The sequence below is a fragment of the Xyrauchen texanus genome, chromosome 18 (assembly GCF_025860055.1).
Source record: "Xyrauchen texanus isolate HMW12.3.18 chromosome 18, RBS_HiC_50CHRs, whole genome shotgun sequence".
NCBI classification, from domain to species: domain Eukaryota; kingdom Metazoa; phylum Chordata; class Actinopteri; order Cypriniformes; family Catostomidae; genus Xyrauchen; species Xyrauchen texanus.
In genome coordinates, this window is record NC_068293.1 from 44,323,965 (window position 1) to 44,342,828 (window position 18,864).

At 42.0% G+C, this 18,864-nt stretch overlaps 1 protein-coding gene and 1 pseudogene across 1 annotated transcript in view; one reads left to right on the plus strand and one right to left on the minus strand.

Annotated features, from left to right (window-relative positions):
* Positions 1-1,419: 1,419 nt before the first annotated feature.
* Positions 1,420-5,015, minus strand: LOC127658846 (uncharacterized protein K02A2.6-like; annotated as a pseudogene).
* Positions 5,016-5,776: 761 nt separating this feature from the next.
* Positions 5,777-18,864, plus strand: part of LOC127658920 (anosmin-1-like) — an 87,410-nt gene continuing 74,322 nt past the window's right edge. Inside the window, exon 1 of the mRNA XM_052148491.1 lies at positions 5,777-5,990. Coding sequence (XP_052004451.1) covers positions 5,808-5,990 — 183 coding nt within the window. The 5' untranslated portion in view covers positions 5,777-5,807. The remainder of the gene's footprint in view (positions 5,991-18,864) is intronic.

Consider the following 18,864-nt stretch of genomic DNA (forward strand, 5'->3'; position numbering starts at 1 on the left):
CGAAAAACAAAACAAACAAAAACGCTATTTTATTGGCTATATAGCTAATGCGCACACTAGAGTTGATTGACAGGCGATGTTTGCATCTAAAAGGTGATTGGCTCGTTTAAATATAAGGCGGGACTTATTTTCTACATCCGTTGAGCGTTCTAATGTCTCCCGTTCAGTTTAATAGAAGTGGAAAATCTCTGCTAAATAATCTCTCCTGTAAATCCATAAACTTGTGTTCAACTAACAGTATGTCTCGTGTAACAATGGTGGACATGTTCAACAGCTTTTTTGTAGTCAAGACATTCAATAAAATAAATATACGCTGAGATATATTTGAGAACAAGTAAATGACAACAAGTTGAAAGGATGTTTATGGAGTTAGAATCATGCCAAAACCTCACACACACACACACACACACACACACACACACACACACACACACACACACACACACACACACGTTGTGTTTCCATGTTTTATGGGGACTTTCTATAGACATAATGGTTTTTATACTGTACAAACTTTATATTCTATCCCCTAAACCTAACTCTACCCCTAAACCTAACCCTCACAGAAAACTTTCTGCATTTTTACATTTTCAAAAAACATAATTTAGTATGATTTATAAGCTGATTTCCTCATGGGGACCGACAAAATGTCCCCACAAGGTCAAACATTTCGGGTTTTACTATCCTTATGGGGACATTTGGTCCCCACAAAGTGATAAATACACGCTCACACACACACACACACACACACACACACACACTCTCTCTCTCACACACACACACACACACACACACACACACACACACACACACACAAAACGTGTTTTACTCACACCCAACGATTCACAAACAAACTCAGTGTGGTTTGCAAATACAGAACATCACTCACAAACTAATGCATTTTGTTCTGCAAATAAAAAACGTACCTATCAAACAAATACAGTATGTTTTACATATACATAGAAACGTATTTCTTCAATGACAAAAATATCCTCCAAGTACAAACTAAAATCTTTCAAGTACAAAACAAAATTCTACAAGTACGAAAAACTGTCACGTGACTTTTGGCACTAATTTTCCGCCTTGCTGATCCACACACAAATGCCTTCAGATCCACACACATACTAGTAAATTGTCATGTAATTCGCACTCCACAACATCAGGTGGCGCTGTTACCGATTTGCTTGGCGCCGCCACGGACATGGAAAGAGAAGAGAAGAAGAAACAACATTGGGTAGGGTGTTTTGAACACGATGAGTGGCCAACAGGTGAGTTTGCAGTCGTTGCTGGTGAAAAATCAAATGTTAACTAACTAAACTCCAGGAATGTCTGTCGTGGGTAGGGTGAGATATATATACATATACATATTTATATGTGTGTAGCTTATGGTACCGCAGGAGCTAACCTAGCTTACACCGATTAGGCTAATTTTTCATGGCCTTCTTTTTGTTTCTGCTGCTTTTTCAGAATTTTGGACTTCACATCAGGAATGAGTAAGTCAAATGTGGATCTCAACTTTCTAGGCATAAGCATCTGAGCAGGTGACAACCCGGTTGTTGAATGAGGAGTGATTCTATAATTAAACAAGAATCTTGCTACTCTTGTCTCTACAGTGCCACCTTTCATCTTTTTCATCCCCTCCTTGAAAGTTTGAACAGCACGTTCAGCTAGGCCGTTTGAAGAAGGATGATAAGGAGCTGACGTTACATGCTTAATGCCATTCCTCGTCATGAAAGTTTTAAACTCGTCACTGGTAAAACATGTTCCGTTGTCTGACACTAACATTTTGGGTAATCCATGTGTACTGAAACACATTCTCATTTTCTCAATGGTAATTTGGGAAGTGGCATGTGTGACAGGATAAACTTCCATCCACTTGGAATGAGAATCTACCAGAATTAAGAACATTCTTCCTAAGAAGGGCCCTGCGTAGTCTACATGAAGTCTTTCCCAGGGTGAGCCCGGCCACTCCCACGGGTGCAAAGGAGCTTGAGCAGGGGCCTTTCTGAAACTTTGACACCTCTCACAATTCTGAACCACTCTCTCTACATCCTGATCCATACCAGGCCACCACATGTATGATCGAGCCAAACCCTTCATTCTTGACATCCCGGAATGAGTCTGATGTAACTGTTTCAATACAGCCGCTCGACCTTGTGATGGTATGATGAGTCTCGCTCCCCAAATCACACATCCATCCTTGACACTCAGAGCATCTCTCCTGTGATGGTACGGTAACACTTGTGGCTCCACCTTCTCAGGCCAACCCTTTAATATGTACTCATGTACTGTGGAGAGTGTTATGATGTCCACTTCTGAATTTGTTTGGCACTTACAGGTGAGTCATCCATTAAGTCCATCATCAGCACTTGATCATTAGTGTCATCAGGTTCTCCCTCACCTGGCACTGGGAGTCTACTTAGAGCAGCAGCATTTTGGTGATATTTTCCTGGCTTGTACACAATGTTGTACTGATATGCTTGTAACACCATAGCCCACCTTTACACTCTGGGTGATCCCATTTGAGGAACTGCCTTCGTTTCATTGAACAAATGGATCAAGGGTTTATGATCAGTGCAAATTGTGAATGCACGCCCATACAAGTACTTGTGAAATCTTTGGATACCAAAAATCACAGCTAAGCCTTCTTTGTCCAATTGTGAATAACGCTTCTCTGCAGACGTTAGTGTTCTTGACATGAACCCAAGGGGTTTCTCCACACTCTCTCCTTTTCTACGCTGCAAGAGCACTGCACCAACCCCGTATGGGGAGGCGTCACAAGCCAGAACCAGTTCGGAATCTGATGAGTAATGCGATAGCACCTCTGCTGATTTTAGTAGAGCTTTAGATTCCTCGAAAGCTTCTTTTTGAGGTTTCTTCCACATCCACTGAACATCTTTTTCTCAGCAGCAGATGTAGGGGGGCTAGCAGCGTTGACAGATTTGGAAGGAACTTGTTATAATAGTTCAGCAACCCCAGGTATGCTTTAAGTTCTGTGACATTCCTGGGTTCTGGTGCTTCTTCAATGGCTTTCACCTTAATTTCCATAGGATGTAGACCCTTTGCATCTACTTTGTGGCCTAAATATTCCACCTCATCTGCCAGGAACACGCATTTTCCTCGTTTCAGGCGCAAACCAGCTTCTTTCAGTCTCGACAGCACTTCATCCAGGGTCTTCAAGTGATTTTCTTGGTTACCACCAGTCACTAATATATCATCCAGATAAACAACTACTCCAGGAATACCCTGCAACAATCCCTCCATTGTTCTCTGGAAGATAGCAGGAGCTGAAGCAACTCCGAAGGGCAGACGATTATATGTGAATAACCCTTTTTGTGTATTCACTGTCAAGTATTTCTTGGAGCTTTCATCCATGATGATTTGTTGGTATGCGTGACTCATGTCCAATTTTGTGAACTGTTTTCCTCCATCCAATAGAGCAAAAGATCTTCCACCCTTGGTATTGGACACTGTTCCAAAGTTGACACTCTGTTGACTGTGAGTTTGTAGTCACCGCATAATCTTATACTGCCATCTGGCTTCAAGATAGGAACAACAGGAGCTGCCCACTCTGAATACTTAACAGGTGAGATGATTTTGTCACGCAACAGTCGATTAATCTCCTCCTCCACCTTTGTTTTCAGGGCATATGGCACAGATCTAGGTCTGAAAAACCTTGGTGTGGCATCAGTCGGCACATGAAGAGTAGCAGTAGTGCCCCTTAATGTTCCAAGCTCCTCCTTGAACACTTCCTCATGCTGTGATAGCACCTGTTTTAACGTCATCATTTCCGACTGTACCAGCTTTATCTCACTCCATTGCAGTTGGAGTTTTTCAAGCCACGCTCTGCCTAGTAAGCATGGTCCTGTTCCTTTCACTATAACAAGTGGCATTTTCTCTTCCTGCTGCTGGTATTTTACTTATACATCAGCCACACCCACTATCTCTAAAGGCTCTCCTGTATGCCTTCTCAACTTGAGTTTTGTCAGACTCAGTTTGGGAGCTTCTGAGTCTTTCCAGATGTCCTTGTACATTCCTTCATTCATAAGGCTGACACTACAACCTGTATCAATCTCAAAGTTTACTATCCTGGCATTAACGAGTAACTCAACAGTGAGGGGTTTCACTTTCGTCAATGCATCAGTTTTTACACATGCCAAAGTGAATGTTTCTTCAGCTTCATCACTGTCATTATTTTCACTTACATTAAATGCTCGATGTGGACGCCCTCCTTTTTCACTTTTTCCAGTTATTGCATGTCCTCTCTGTTTGCTTTTGTTGCGACAGGCCCTGGCGATATGACCTATTTTCCTGCACACATAACATTTGTCCTTCTTAAATCTGCAGTCGTTGGCTTTGTGGTTTTTCCCACTGCATCTGTAGCATTCTCTGACTTCTTTTTGTTCACCAGTTTCTCCTTTTTTCCAGTGATCAGGTTTCCTCGCTTTAAACATGATGCTGTTACATGCCTGTACGCCGGATTTATTTTGCAAATCGAGCACATTTTTGCTTGCGGTTTCTGCGGCAACTGCAATATTAAAAGCAGTTTCAAATGTCAGATTTGCTTCTGAGAGCAACCTTCTCTGAATCCGATCATCCTCTATTCCACAAACAAGTCGATCCCTCAGCATTTGGTCTAAAGTTGCGCCATAATTACAATCTTGTGCTAAACGACGCAACTCTGCTACATATTCTGTCACAGTCTCTGTTGGCTTCTTCGTTCTCGAATCAAATTTAAATCTCTGTACAATTTCACTTGGCTGAGGATTGAAATGTTTTTTTAGCATCGTTACCAGTTGCTGATAAGTCCTTTCACTTGGTTTTGTAGGGCTAAGAAGATTTCGCATCACACTGTAAGTTTGTGGTCCCACAACACTTATGAGAATAGCTCTTTGCTTACCCTCATCTTCGACTCCATTAGCCACGAAAAATTGCTCCAGTATTTCAGAATACTCTTCCCATGTTTGAGCTTTTGCATCAAATGCTGCTAGTGATCCAATAGTTCCTGTAGCCATGGTTAATCTTCTTCTTTTTATCCTTTAGATTCTTCTGTTTCCCCCACAACCAGTTATCAGCACTATCCTCCCTTTTTTTTATCCTCAATCCGTTGTCATCAGAGACTTTCCGCTTCATCCTCGTCGCCAATAATGTAGCATCTTCACTATGAATCACTACAATAAAGACTACTACATGAATATAGAGTTGAAGGGTTTCTTTACTTCTATTTGCAACAGCACAGCAACAGACATAAACACTGCCTGCATCTCGCATGGCACATCATCTTCAACTGACTTTTTCAGGATAGAACACAACACTTGTAATACAATGACACCTAGTGGTGACTCCAGGATACTACAAAAACATATTGTATTTGTTTGATAGGTACGTTTTTTATTTGCAGAACAAAATGCATTAGTTTGTGAGTGATGTTTTGCATTTGCTTTGTTTGTGAATCGTTGGGTGTGAGTAAAACACGTTTTGTGTGTGTGTGTGTGTGTGTGTGTGTGTGTGTGTGTGTGTGTGTGTGTGTGTGTGTGTGTGTGTGTGTGAGAGAGAGTGTGTGTGTGTGTGTGTGTGTGTGTGTGTGTGTGTGTGTGTGTGTGTGAGGTTTTGGCATGATTCTAACTCCATAGATGTTCCCTTTTCCTTCAACTTCATTCCCGCCTCCTGGCGGCCGCGCGCATCTACCTGCGTCTCTCAAGGGGCGGGGCCGCGTGCGCTGACTCCTCCCACTGCAACGCGAAACTTTGTTGAGTTGCAGCTGAAGCAGATCACTGACAGCAGAGGAGTCGCGCTGACGCTTCACGATGGCTCTGAGGCGCGCATTTGTGTGCAGTATATGGATTATTACAGTGATATGGACCGCCGCGCGCGCGGACGCGAGGAAACCGGACGAGTTCTTCAGCGGGAGCGTTTACCGCGCGAGATGTGCGTCGCGATGTCTCAGCTTGCACATCACGCGCATTTCTGCTGTTTTCAAACAATTCCAGGTACGGAAAATATATTGATTTATTTATTTATGTATTATATATATATATATATATATATATATATATATATATATATATATATATATATATATATATATATATATATATATTTTTTTAATATATATATAGTTTCTTAAACTTCTGTCACCCCTCCCCATTTGGTTACTTCCTTGCTTTATATTATTATTATTTTTTTATAATGAACAATATAGATGTCTAAACAGCAGGGTGACCAATGACACCCCCAAAAAAAACTTTTTTTTTTTTTTTGCATATTTATATTATTTTCATCACAAATGAGCACATTGCGCCTCTAAAATTATCATTACTTTAATACAGTAATTTATTTACAATAAAATTACTTTATTCCCTAAAGCTCCAGTGAAAATATAGAATCATTTTTCTAAAATCATGCCATTTCTTACTATTAACTATGTTTTTAAACTATAAAACTAAAGATATAACAAGGTGACGAGACATATTGTAAAGTGTTACCAAGAAACTAGCTTTTTATTCTGGGGCTTCCCAATTGCAGTGCTTATTTATTTATTTATTTGATTAAAAGCAGTACAATAATTATTACCATGATGTATAAACACCACATTATATGTAACATAATATAACAAAACAAAACATATAGATTATTGAAAAATAAATTGCATTAATTAGGGAGAAAATATGCTTAATAGTCCCAAAAATTGGTCTTATTTTGTACTTTTTATTGTGGGTTGAATTATCACCCAAACATGTTCTTGACCGGTTTCATGAGATTCATCCATATCCTCAAGCAATTTATTTGTTTGTCAGTTCAGTCAGTTTAAAATATGCAAAGTCTTCCTGAATGCTCCTAAAACACTCTGGGTGTACCTGGATAAACTTTGGAAGTAGTGTTTACGTAATGGCATCTATCAGGGCTTTGTTGCATCGTTATGGTGCTATTAAACTAACAAATGACATTGCAGTTGGTGTGAATTTGGACCTTAAGTGAAGGAATTTGTGCTGCTCTCGGTCTCCACAATATTCTTCTAAAATGTCCCATCACTGTGGTTTACTGCTGGCATCTGAAGGGACACAAGTGCATTCAAGGTGAATGCGTGCATTGAAGCATGTGGCTAATGCACGAAACTTGCCATGCAACCCAAAACAAGCTGAAGTAATAATAATGATTTGATGAAACATCAAAAGGGAAGCATGTAGAATGCTCTTGGAACATCTCTTTCTGGTTCTCCGTAGCTTTTGTCTCGAGAGGAAGTGCCATGAGAGGCTCCGATTGATAAAGGGTTAGATGGGAATCTCCAAGAATAGAAAGCAATTGTTGTTGGTGCTCCATAAAGACTGTCCAGACCCAGAGTGTGTGTGTGTGTGTGTGTGTGTGTGTGTGTGTGTGTGTGTGTGTGTGTGTGTGTGTTCAGCTCTTTCATGTGAAAATGGGGGGTCTGGTCAGCTGCAAAAACATGCCGCCCCCCTCTAAACTGGCCTGGTGACCAAATGCCAGTGTCACACTTCGCAAAGACCCTTTGCCCTCTCGGAAGCTCCACTTGTGCAGTCACCAGCTTCCTGCTGGAAGTGAATACATTCCTGCTTCCTCCCTCAACGAGTATTCAAGAGATTTTTAAAATAAGAAGTTGTAAATGTTGTCCTGAGCATTCAAGATGTACGACGAGCATGTGCATGTTCTAACCACATAGAAAATATATTTATTTATATAAACTTGGACATAATCCGATGTAAACAGAAACTTAAAATGTCAGATTCTGCACTATTTCTCAATATATTGGCTTGGCTTAAGTTAGTATTTGGACATTTTGATATTAATGGTCGATAACAACCTGATCTATTATTATTATTTTTACGTGTCTCGTTGTATAGTACATATCGCAGCAGTTGAACACTAGAGGCGCTATAACAACAATTACTTTTATTCACTTACAAATCACGAGTAAAGTGGCAGATTATCAGTTCATAAACACTTAATTTTCACCCTGTTCCTCACACAATGCTATCTGATGATATCTAAACACTTTTGCTAGTGCATGACTCAGTTTTACGTTTGCAATTGACACGATTATTTGGGACATAAACTTTAAAGTGTTCAATAACCGATGCCCATAATGAGATGCCCATAATGAGTTTTACAATAACCGATGCCCATAATGAGATGCCCATAATGAGTTGTTTAATAACCGATGCCCATAATGAGTTTTACAATAACCGATGCCCATAATGAGTTGTACAATAACCGATGCCCATAATGAGTTTTACAATAACCGATGCCCATAATGAGATGCCCATAATGAGTTTTACAATAACCGATGCCCATAATGAGATGCCCATAATAAGTTGTACAATAACCGATGCCCATAATGAGTTTTACAATAACCGATGCCCATAATGAGTTGTACAATAACCGATGCCCATAATGAGATGCCCATAATGAGTTTTACAATAACCGATGCCCATAATGAGTTGTACACTAACTGATGCCCATAATGAGATGCCCATAATGAGTTTTACAATAACCGATGCCCATAATGAGATGCCCATAATGAGTTGTACAATAACCGATGCCCATAATGAGTTTTACAATAACCGATGCCCATAATGAGATGCCCATAATGAGTTGTTCAATAACCGATGCCCATAATGAGATGCCCATAATGAGTTGTTCAATAACCGATGCCCATAATGAGATGCCCATAATGAGATGCCCATAATGAGTTATTCAATAACCGATGCCCATAATGAGATGCCCATAATGAGTTTTTCAATAACCGATGCCCATAATGAGTTGTTCAATAACCGATGCCCATAATGAGTTTTACAATAACCGATGCCCATAATGAGATGCCCATAATGAGTTTTACAATAACCGATGCCCATAATGAGATGCCCATAATGAGTTTTACAATAACCGATGCCCATAATGAGATGCCCAAAATGAGTTGTTCAATAACCGATGCCCATAATGAGTTTTACAATAACTGATGCCCATAATGAGATGCCCATAATGAGTTGTACAATAACCGATGCCCATAATGAGTTTTACAATAACTGATGCCCATAATGAGTTGTACAATAACCGATGCCCATAATGAGTTTTACAATAACCGATGCCCATAATGAGATGCCCATAATGAGTTGTACAATAACCGATGCCCATAATGAGTTTTACAATAACCGATGCCCATAATGAGTTGTACAATAACCGATGCCCATAATGAGTTTTACAATAACCGATGCCCATAATGAGTTTCACAATAACCGATGCCCATAATGAGATGCCCATAATGAGTTGTACAAAAACCGATGCCCATAATGAGTTTTACAATAACCGATGCCCATAATGAGTTTTACAATAACCGATGCCCATAATGAGTTTTACAATAACCGATGCCCATAATGAGATGCCCATAATGAGTTGTACAATAACCGATGCCCATAATGAGTTTTACAATAACCGATGCCCATAATGAGTTTCACAATAACCGATGCCCATAATGAGTTGTACAATAACCGATGCCCATAATGAGATGCCCATAATGAGTTTTACAATAACCGATGCCCATAATGAGTTTCACAATAACCGATGCCCATAATGAGTTGTTCAATAACCGATGCCCATAATGAGTTTTACAATAACCGATGCCCATAATGAGATGCCCATAATGAGTTGTACAATAACCGATGCCCATAATGAGTTTTACAATAACCGATGCCCATAATGAGTTTCACAATAACCGATGCCCATAATGAGTTGTACAATAACCGATGCCCATAATGAGATGCCCATAATGAGTTGTTCAATAACCGATGCCCATAATGAGTTGTTCAATAACCGATGCCCATAATGAGTTGTTCAATAACCGATGCCCATAATGAGTTGTTCAATAACCGATGCCCATAATGAGTTGTTCAATAACCGATGCCCATAATGAGTTGTTCAATAACCGATGCCCATAATGAGTTGTTCAATAACCAATGCCCATAATGAGTTGTTCAATAACCGATGCCCATAATTAGATGCCCATAATGAGTTGCACAATAACCGATGCCCATAATTAGATGCCCATGATGAGTTGCACAATAACCGATGCCCATAATTAGATGCCCATAATGAGTTGTTCAATAAGCATGTACAAGCTGATAATGGGCTTTTCCATTGACAAGTCTGTCAGTACATTTTAAAACCGATTAAATTCTATTAATTGGCGAAGTACTCTATCAGTTAATGCAATCAAAATGAAATAGTTTTGTGTCCACTGAAATAGAATTTGACATCTTTTTGGAGTTTTTCCTATTAAACCTCTAAATAGCAACATATTTATGGCCATTCAGGTATTTGTAGTCTCCCCCATCCCATAACAGACCAGGGGAACACCCAACCGTAAATTCTCCGTCTGCGACTGTGCACTGAATGGGCGACTGTGTTCGCTTGGAAAGCATCTGCCGTATGTGGAATTATTTATGTGTCAATGTATGAAGCCAAAGGTGTTAGAGAGGTCCTGTTTGTGCATTTGACATCATAAAAGTTATTTCGTTTTAAATTAAGCTCTGTTTGGCTCTTAACATTGATGTGCTGAGCCTGAGGGACACATGCTCTACTCCAAAGGAAAGACAAACATTGGAAAGTACTTTTGCCTTGTCCCCTTGTCATGGGCCTTTGATGCAATATAACTTGGAATCAAACCACAGCAGCAGCTCGTATGTGTGCAGTTTTTCATTAGTTCCAGTACGACCGCAGACATGAAGTCTTGTGCTGATACATACACACTTACTCTGATACTGAACGCAATCATTTCAACATCTAACATATGTTCAGCACATTTTGTTCTTGTTTGTAAATGTATGTTTCCACCAATCAGTCAATGCACTAATTCATTAAGTCAGTTGATGGCAAATTATAAAATGTACACCGAAAGATACTCCACTACTCTGAACTGACAGCAGTGATTGATAATGAAAACACAATAATAGCTTGATTTTATAACATTTCGTTTATAATTTTGTGACTGTATGCAAGTACACATGAAGCGCGACCAGCGCTGTCCGATTCCTGAACAAATGTCTCATATGAGCTGGTTCTTTTGAATCTACAGTGAAACACACAGCGCAAACAGTGTAGTCTGATTCCTGAACAAATGACTCTTTTGAGCCGGTTCTTTTGAATCTACAGTGAAACACACAGCACAACTAGTGTAGTCCGATTTCTGAACAAATGACTCTCATGAGCTGGTTCTTTTGAATCTACAGTGAAACACACAGCGCAAACAGTGTAGTCTGATTCCCGAACAAATGACTCTTTTGAGCCGGTTCTTTTGAATCTATAGTGAAACACACAGCGCATCTAGTGTAGTCCGATTCCTGAACAAATTACTCTTTTGAGCCGGTTCTATTGAATCTACAGTGAAACACACAGCGCATCTAGTGTAGTCCGATTCCCGAACAAATGACTCTTTTGAGCCGGTTCTTTTGAATCTACAGTGAAACACACAGCGCATCTAGTGTAGTCCGATTCCCGAACAAATGACTCTTTTGAGCCGGTACTTTTGAATCTACAGTGAAACACACAGCGCATCTAGTGTAGTCCGATTCCCGAGCAAATGACTCTTTTGAGCCGGTTCTTTTGAATCTACAGTGAAGCACACAGCACAACTAGTTTAGTCCGATTCCCGAACAAATGACTCTTTTGAGCCGGTTCTTTTGAATCTACAGTGAAACACACAGCGCATCTAGTGTAGTCCGATTCCCGAGCAAATGACTCTTTTGAGCCGGTTCTTTTGAATCTACAGTGAAACACACAGCACATCTAGTGTAGTCCGATTCCCGAGCAAATGACTCTTTTGAGCCGGTTCTTTTGAATATACAGTGAAGCACACAGCACATCTAGTGTAGTCCGATTCCCGAACAAATGACTCTCATGAGCTGGTTCTTTTGAATCTACAGTGAAACACACAGCACATCTAGTGTAGTCCGATTCCCGAACAAATGACTCTCATGAGCTGGTTCTTTTGAATCGACAGTGAAGCACACAGCACAACTAGTGTAGTCCGATTCCTGAACAAATGACTCTTTTGAGCCGGTTCTTTTGAATCTACAGTGAAACACACAGCGCATCTAGTGTAGTCCGATTCCCGAACAAATGACTCTTTTGAGCCGGTTCTTTTGAATCTACAGTGAAGCACACAGCGCATCTAGTTTAGTCCGATTCCCGAACAAATGACTCTTTTGAGCCGGTTCTTTTGAATCTACAGTGAAACACACAGCACATCTAGTGTTGTCCGATTCCCGAGCAAATGACTCTTTTGAGCCAGTTCTTTTGAATCTACAGTGAAGCACACAGCACATCTAGTGTAGTCCGATTCCCGAACAAATGACTCTCATGAGCTGGTTCTTTTGAATCTACAGTGAAGCACACAGCACAACTAGTGTAGTCCGATTCCTGAACAAATGACTCTTTTGAGCCGGTTCTTTTGAATCTACAGTGAAACACATAGCGCAACTAGTGTAGTCCGATTCCCGAACAAATGACTCTTTTGAGCTGGTTCTTTTGAATCTACAGTGAAACACACAGCACATCTAGTGTTGTCCGATTCCCGAGCAAATGACTCTTTTGAGCCGGTTCTTTTGAATCTACAGTGAAGCACACAGCACATCTAGTGTAGTCCGATTCCCGAACAAATGACTCTTTTGAGCCGGTTCTTTTGAATCTACAGTGAAGCACACAGCACAACTAGTGTAGTCCGATTCCCGAACAAATGACTCTTTTGAGCCGGTTCTTTTGAATCTACAGTGAAACACACAGCACAACTAGTGTAGTCCGATTCCTGAACAAATGACTCTTTTGAGCCGGTTCTTTTGAATCTACAGTGAAACACACAGCACAACTAGTGTAGTCCGATACCCGAACAAATGACTCTCATGAGCTGGTTCTTTTGAATCTACAGTGAAACACACAGCACATCTAGTGTAGTCCGATTCCCGAACAAATGACTCTCTTGAGCTGGTTCTTTTGAATCTACAATGAAGCACACAGCACAACTAGTGTAGTCCGATTCCTGAACAAATGACTCTTTTGAGCCGGTTCTTTTGAATCTACAGTGAAACACACAGCGCAATCTAGTGTAGTCCGATTCCCGAACAAATGACTCTTTTGAGCCGGTTCTTTTGAATCTACAGTGAAGCACACAGCACATCTAGTGTAGTCCGATTCCTGAACAAATGACTCTCCAGTGATAGTTGCATTCAAATGTCTGTGCAAATTAAACAGGAACTCGCTCCATCGCCCCCTGTCCCGAATACACGATCAGTCAACCCAAGTGTGTGGTCAGGGAGATGCGACCACTCTTTGGCCGTCTCACAGATGAGCTGTTTGGATGTTGGGTGTGTCATGGTGAACTTATCTTAACTACTGAGCAATCACAACTCTTCAAACAACACAAGTGTATTTACCCATGACCGTGTGTGCTATAATCCATGTCTTGATCTGTGGATTCTCACTTTATTTCCATTGATCATGACACTTTACAGCTGCTCTCGATGTTTTGCACCTAATGAAATGCTGACTTCATAGTTTGCTCATTTACAACAGTAAACTGTCCCAATCCTGACAGAATGTCTAATCCCAAATAGTCTTCGTTGATATTTAGTTATTTGAACAAGATGTTCTTATGGTACATACAATGTGAAGCAAGCATTTCGCGCGGCGCAATTACATACAAAGTCAATGCAAAGATGCGAAGGAAGCGACTCGAACATACGAAATCGCTTCATTCGCGTTGCCGTGAAAGCCAATCAGCATTGAGATTGTCCGGATGTCACTGATGTAGTATCAGATGAAATCTGGAAAAATTTATGAAAACATTGTTGTAGCGGTGTGTGTGGGCGCCCGGAATTGTATGACACAACGTCATACATGTACAGAGACCGGATGGATAAAGACATCGCTCGGAGGAAAGTAAGTTCTGAAAATATGCGCGACTACTTGATTCCAGCTATTGGATGAACTTTACTACGAACCAAGTCGTAGAAGCTCCTCCTCCTGTCCTTTTCCGGAAGAGAAGCGGGAATACTCGCGGGTTTGCGTTACTCTCGCGAACGTGAGTTTAAACACACATTTATAATCCAGCGGTCACTCTCGCGTGAGCAATGCGAGGTGAAAATTTAGTTAGTGTTGAATTTGAATGCACCGTTACTCGCGCGGAAATGAGTTTAAACACATTTATAATCCAGCGGTCACTCTCGCGCGAGCAATGCGAGTTGAACATTTTCTTCGTGTTGTATGTGAACGCACAGTTACTCGCGTGAACGGGAGTTTAAACACACATTTATAATCCAGCGCACGAAACTCGCACGAAAGTGTTTGTGTTGTATGTGAACGCATCATTAGAGTTTATTTTTTTATTAACCTCTATATAAATAGATGTGAGTACATTCTTGGAACAAGGTAAATTTATTTGAGAAGCAAAATGACATGTTAAGTAGGGGTGTAACGATTCGCCCATCTCACGATTCGTCCATCTCACGATTCGGTCCATCTCACGATTCGTCCATCTCACGATTCGTCCATCTCACGATTCGTCCATCTCACGATTCGCCCATCTCACGATTCGTCCATCTCACGATTCGTCCATCTCACGATTCGCCCATCTCACGATTCGCCCATCTCACGATTCGCCCATCTCACGATTCCGCCCATCTCACGATTCGTCCATCTCACGATTCGGTCCATCTCACGATTCGCCCATCTCACGATTCGGTCCATCTCACGATTCGCCCATCTCACGATTCGCCCATCTCACGATTCGTCCATCTCACGATTCGGTCCATCTCACGATTCGTCCATCTCACGATTCGCCCATCTCACGATTCGTCCATCTCACGATTCGCCCATCTCACGATTCGTCCATCTCACGATTCGCCCATCTCACGATTCGCCCATCTCACGATTCGTCCATCTCACGATTCGGTCCATCTCACGATTCGGTCCATCTCACGATTCGCCCATCTCACGATTCGCCCATCTCACGATTCGGTCCATCTCACGATTCGGTCCATCTCACGATTCGTCCATCTCACGATTCGCCCATCTCACGATTCGTCCATCTCACGATTCGTCCATCTCACGATTCGGTCCATCTCACGATTCGTCCATCTCACGATTCGGTCCATCTCACGATTCGTCCATCTCACGATTCGCCCATCTCACGATTCCGTCCATCTCACGATTCGCCCATCTCACGATTCGCCCATCTCACGATTCGCCCATCTCACGATTTGGTCCATCTCACGATTCGCCCATCTCACGATTCCGCCCATCTCACGATTCGTCCATCTCACGATTCGCCCATCTCACGATTCGTCCATCTCACGATTCGCCCATCTCACGATTCGCCCATCTCACGATTCGGTCCATCTCACGATTCGCCCATCTCACGATTCGCCCATCTCACGATTCGGTCCATCTCACGATTCGCCCATCTCACGATTCGGTCCAATCGTATTTTAGAGCTCCTTGTGTGCAATGAAGCCATTTGCATGCCCGCGTTACGTTGGCGTAGATAGTTACGCGTATTGATAGAAAAGATGTTAACATAAAAAGTCCCGTCGCCACGATGTGCATCGGCATATTTATGTACCACGATGTATCGTGCCGAAATACCACACATGCTGCCGTCTGCGCTTAATTCTGATTGAACCCGGAACATTCCTTTAAAGTGTCCAAATACTTTTTGGAGGAAGAAATTATACTGATTTATTACTGATCTTCATTTGTCTTCTGTCTTCGTATACCAGATGCATTGTGTGTTTTCCAGTGACATTTAATTGGGAAGGTGTGACAGAATGATGGATGGCACTTGCTGGTCTGCTTAATGAAACGAGAGACGTATGGAACAGATTTAACCAAAAAAGGAGATATCCTCAAAACGATTTGGACAGTCATGGTTTGTGGAGCGGTCCTGTGTTGTGTTCAACACTTGCCCTAAAGCAGCGCTCTGATTAAAGCTGAACTCTGAACAACGCACAGGCGCAATCTCTCTGGGACGTCCAGGCGATGGTTTCCTCCAACATTACCAATTCCAACAAACTGGCGGAATCATAAGATATGGGGCGACTTGGCTTGAGGTTTTATGAGGTTTCTTTATTTGCTTTCTATGGTTGTAAAAGTCAAACGGACCTTGGAAAATGTTGTACGATTTCGTCAGCTTGTTCTGTTATTACGGCACGTCGTGACTCGTGAGGACGGGTTGCTGTCCTCTGAAACTCATGGACAGCTAACAGACGGTCCAAGTATGGACCTGCATTCCTCCACCGCACAATGACACACCTGTCGCTAAAACCAACATGCATCATCATCTAACACGGGGGGGTTCAAACTTTCTGATGTTAAGGACGCCCAAATATGATGACCCCCTTGGGAGGGAAAATATAAAGTCCCATTTATACCGTGTGAGTAAAATAGTAAGTATGATATTATAAAGACATTTTGCAATAAGGTTCTGTTTGTTACCATTAGTTAATGCATCAGGTATCATGAACATATTTATGTTAATCAATGGAACCTTATTATAAAGTGTTACCTGTCATTGTAACAAATGAAATTAAGAATTTATTCCAAATTCTCCCAGTTTGTAACGGCCAATTCCCAATGTGCTCCAAGTCCTCGTGGTGGCGTAGTGACTCGCCTCAATCCGTGTGGCGGAGGACGAATCTCAGTTTCCTCCGTGTCTGAGACCATCAATCTGCGCATCTTATCACGTGACTTGTTGAGCGCGTTACCATGGAGACGTAGCACATGTGGAGGCTTCACGCTATTCTCCACGACATCCACGCACAACTCGCCACACGTCCCACCGAGAGCGAGAACCACATTATAGCGACCACGAGGAGGTTACCCCATGTGACTCCACCCTCCCTAGCAACCGGGCCAATTTGGTTGCTATGGAGACCTGGCTGGAGTCACTCAGCACGCTCTGAATTCAAACTCGCGACTCCAGGTGTGATAGTCAGCGTCAATACTCATTGAGATACCCAGAACCCCTTGAAAAGAAATTATTAAAATATTTTAAAAAATCTGGAAAATATGACTTTGTATTAAATTGAGAGCAAATCGTTTTGTTCTACTCTGTAATGTTGGATGTATAAACCTGAAGAGAAACATTTTCAATTCAATAAAAGGTGTCAAATCTAAAATTTTAGTACTCTTTCGAGCTTAAATCCATATTTGAAGATGGGCGATAGTTAGTCCAGCCAGGTCTCCTAAGCGACCAAATTGGCCTGGTTGCTAGGGAGGATAGAGTCACATGGGGTAACCAAATTGTCCCGGTTGCTAGGGAGGGTAGAGTCACACTGGGTAACCAAATTGTCCCGGTTGCTAGGGAGGGTAGAGTCACATGGGGTAACCAAATTGTCCCGGTTGCTAGGGAGGGTAGAGTCACATTGGGTAACCAAATTGTCCCGGTTGCTAGGGAGGGTAGAGTCACATGGGGTAACCAAATTGTTCCGGTTGCTAGGGAGGGTAGAGTCACATGGGGTAACCTCCTCGTGGTCGCTATAATGTGGTTCTCGCTCTCGGTGGGGCGTGTGGTGAGTGACTCCAGCCAGGTCTCCTTAGCAACCAAATTGTCCCGGTTGCTAGGGAGGGTAGAGTCACATTGGGTAACCAAATTGTCCCGGTTGCTAGGGAGGGTAGAGTCACATTGGGTAACCAAATTGTCCCGGTTGCTAGGGAGGGTAGAGTCACATGGGGTAACCAAATTGTTCCGGTTGCTAGGGAGGGTAGAGTCACATGGGGTAACCTCCTCGTGGTCGCTATAATGTGGTTCTCGCTCTCGGTGGGGCGTGTGGTGAGTTGTGCGTGGATGCCGCGGAGAATAGCGGGAAGCCTCCACACGCGCTACGTCTCCACGGTAACGCGCTCAACAAGTCACGTGATAAGATGTGCGGATTGACGGTCTCAGACGCGGAGGCAACTGAGATTCATCCTCCACCACCCGGATTGAGGCGAGTCACTACGCCACCATGAGGACTTGGAGCGCATTGGGAAAAAAGTGAATATATTGTGAATCATTGTTGATAGATTGCCCAGGCGCCGTTTGCAAGAAACCCCTTAAGTTAAAATTCTAACTTAAATGTTTTCGTAACTTTTTTTGGCCAGCTTGAGACATGTTGACTCATCTCAGTAAAGTACAGTTGATCTGGCAGCAATGATGCTTTTACAAGCCAAACACATTGTAAACCTGTGAGCTTTAAAAACCGAAGGATTCAAGTTTCCAGGAATACCTCTCACTCTTAACTTTAAATCCAGGGTCATTGTGGTGACCTATAATTATCACCCGAGGTCAGTGACACCGCAAGCGACAGCAGCTGGATCAACATCCCCGTGCAGTGACGGCGGGATGCAGTCACAGCTCAAAACCTCCAGCGAGCCGGAGTGCAAATAATAGGCTTCTGTAAGCCGTCCTGACAGGACGAAGAGTGTAAATTACTTTGAGTCATGATGGTACAGTGAGAGAGATTTATTTAACCCTTGTGCGACCTCCGGGACGTTTTTGTCTTTTTCATTTTAATTTTTTTAATCATTTTGGCTGTTAATGCCAACAGCATACATTTTGCCAAAGGTGTGTATTCTGGGGGGAATTTTGATAGTTCAACCTCAGTTCCTATAACACATCTATAACACATCTATAACACACTGTGTACATAAAATAGTCACACTCGGGACCTTCAGGACAAAAATGTCCCCATTGCAATATTTCGTGTGTGTGTGCATGCGTGTAAAAAAACAACAGTGGCATTATATAAACAAACTGGCATGTAAAGGGTTCAAATCCTGAAAATTAATGAATATTTGGTAGTTATGATCAGAACTGATGTT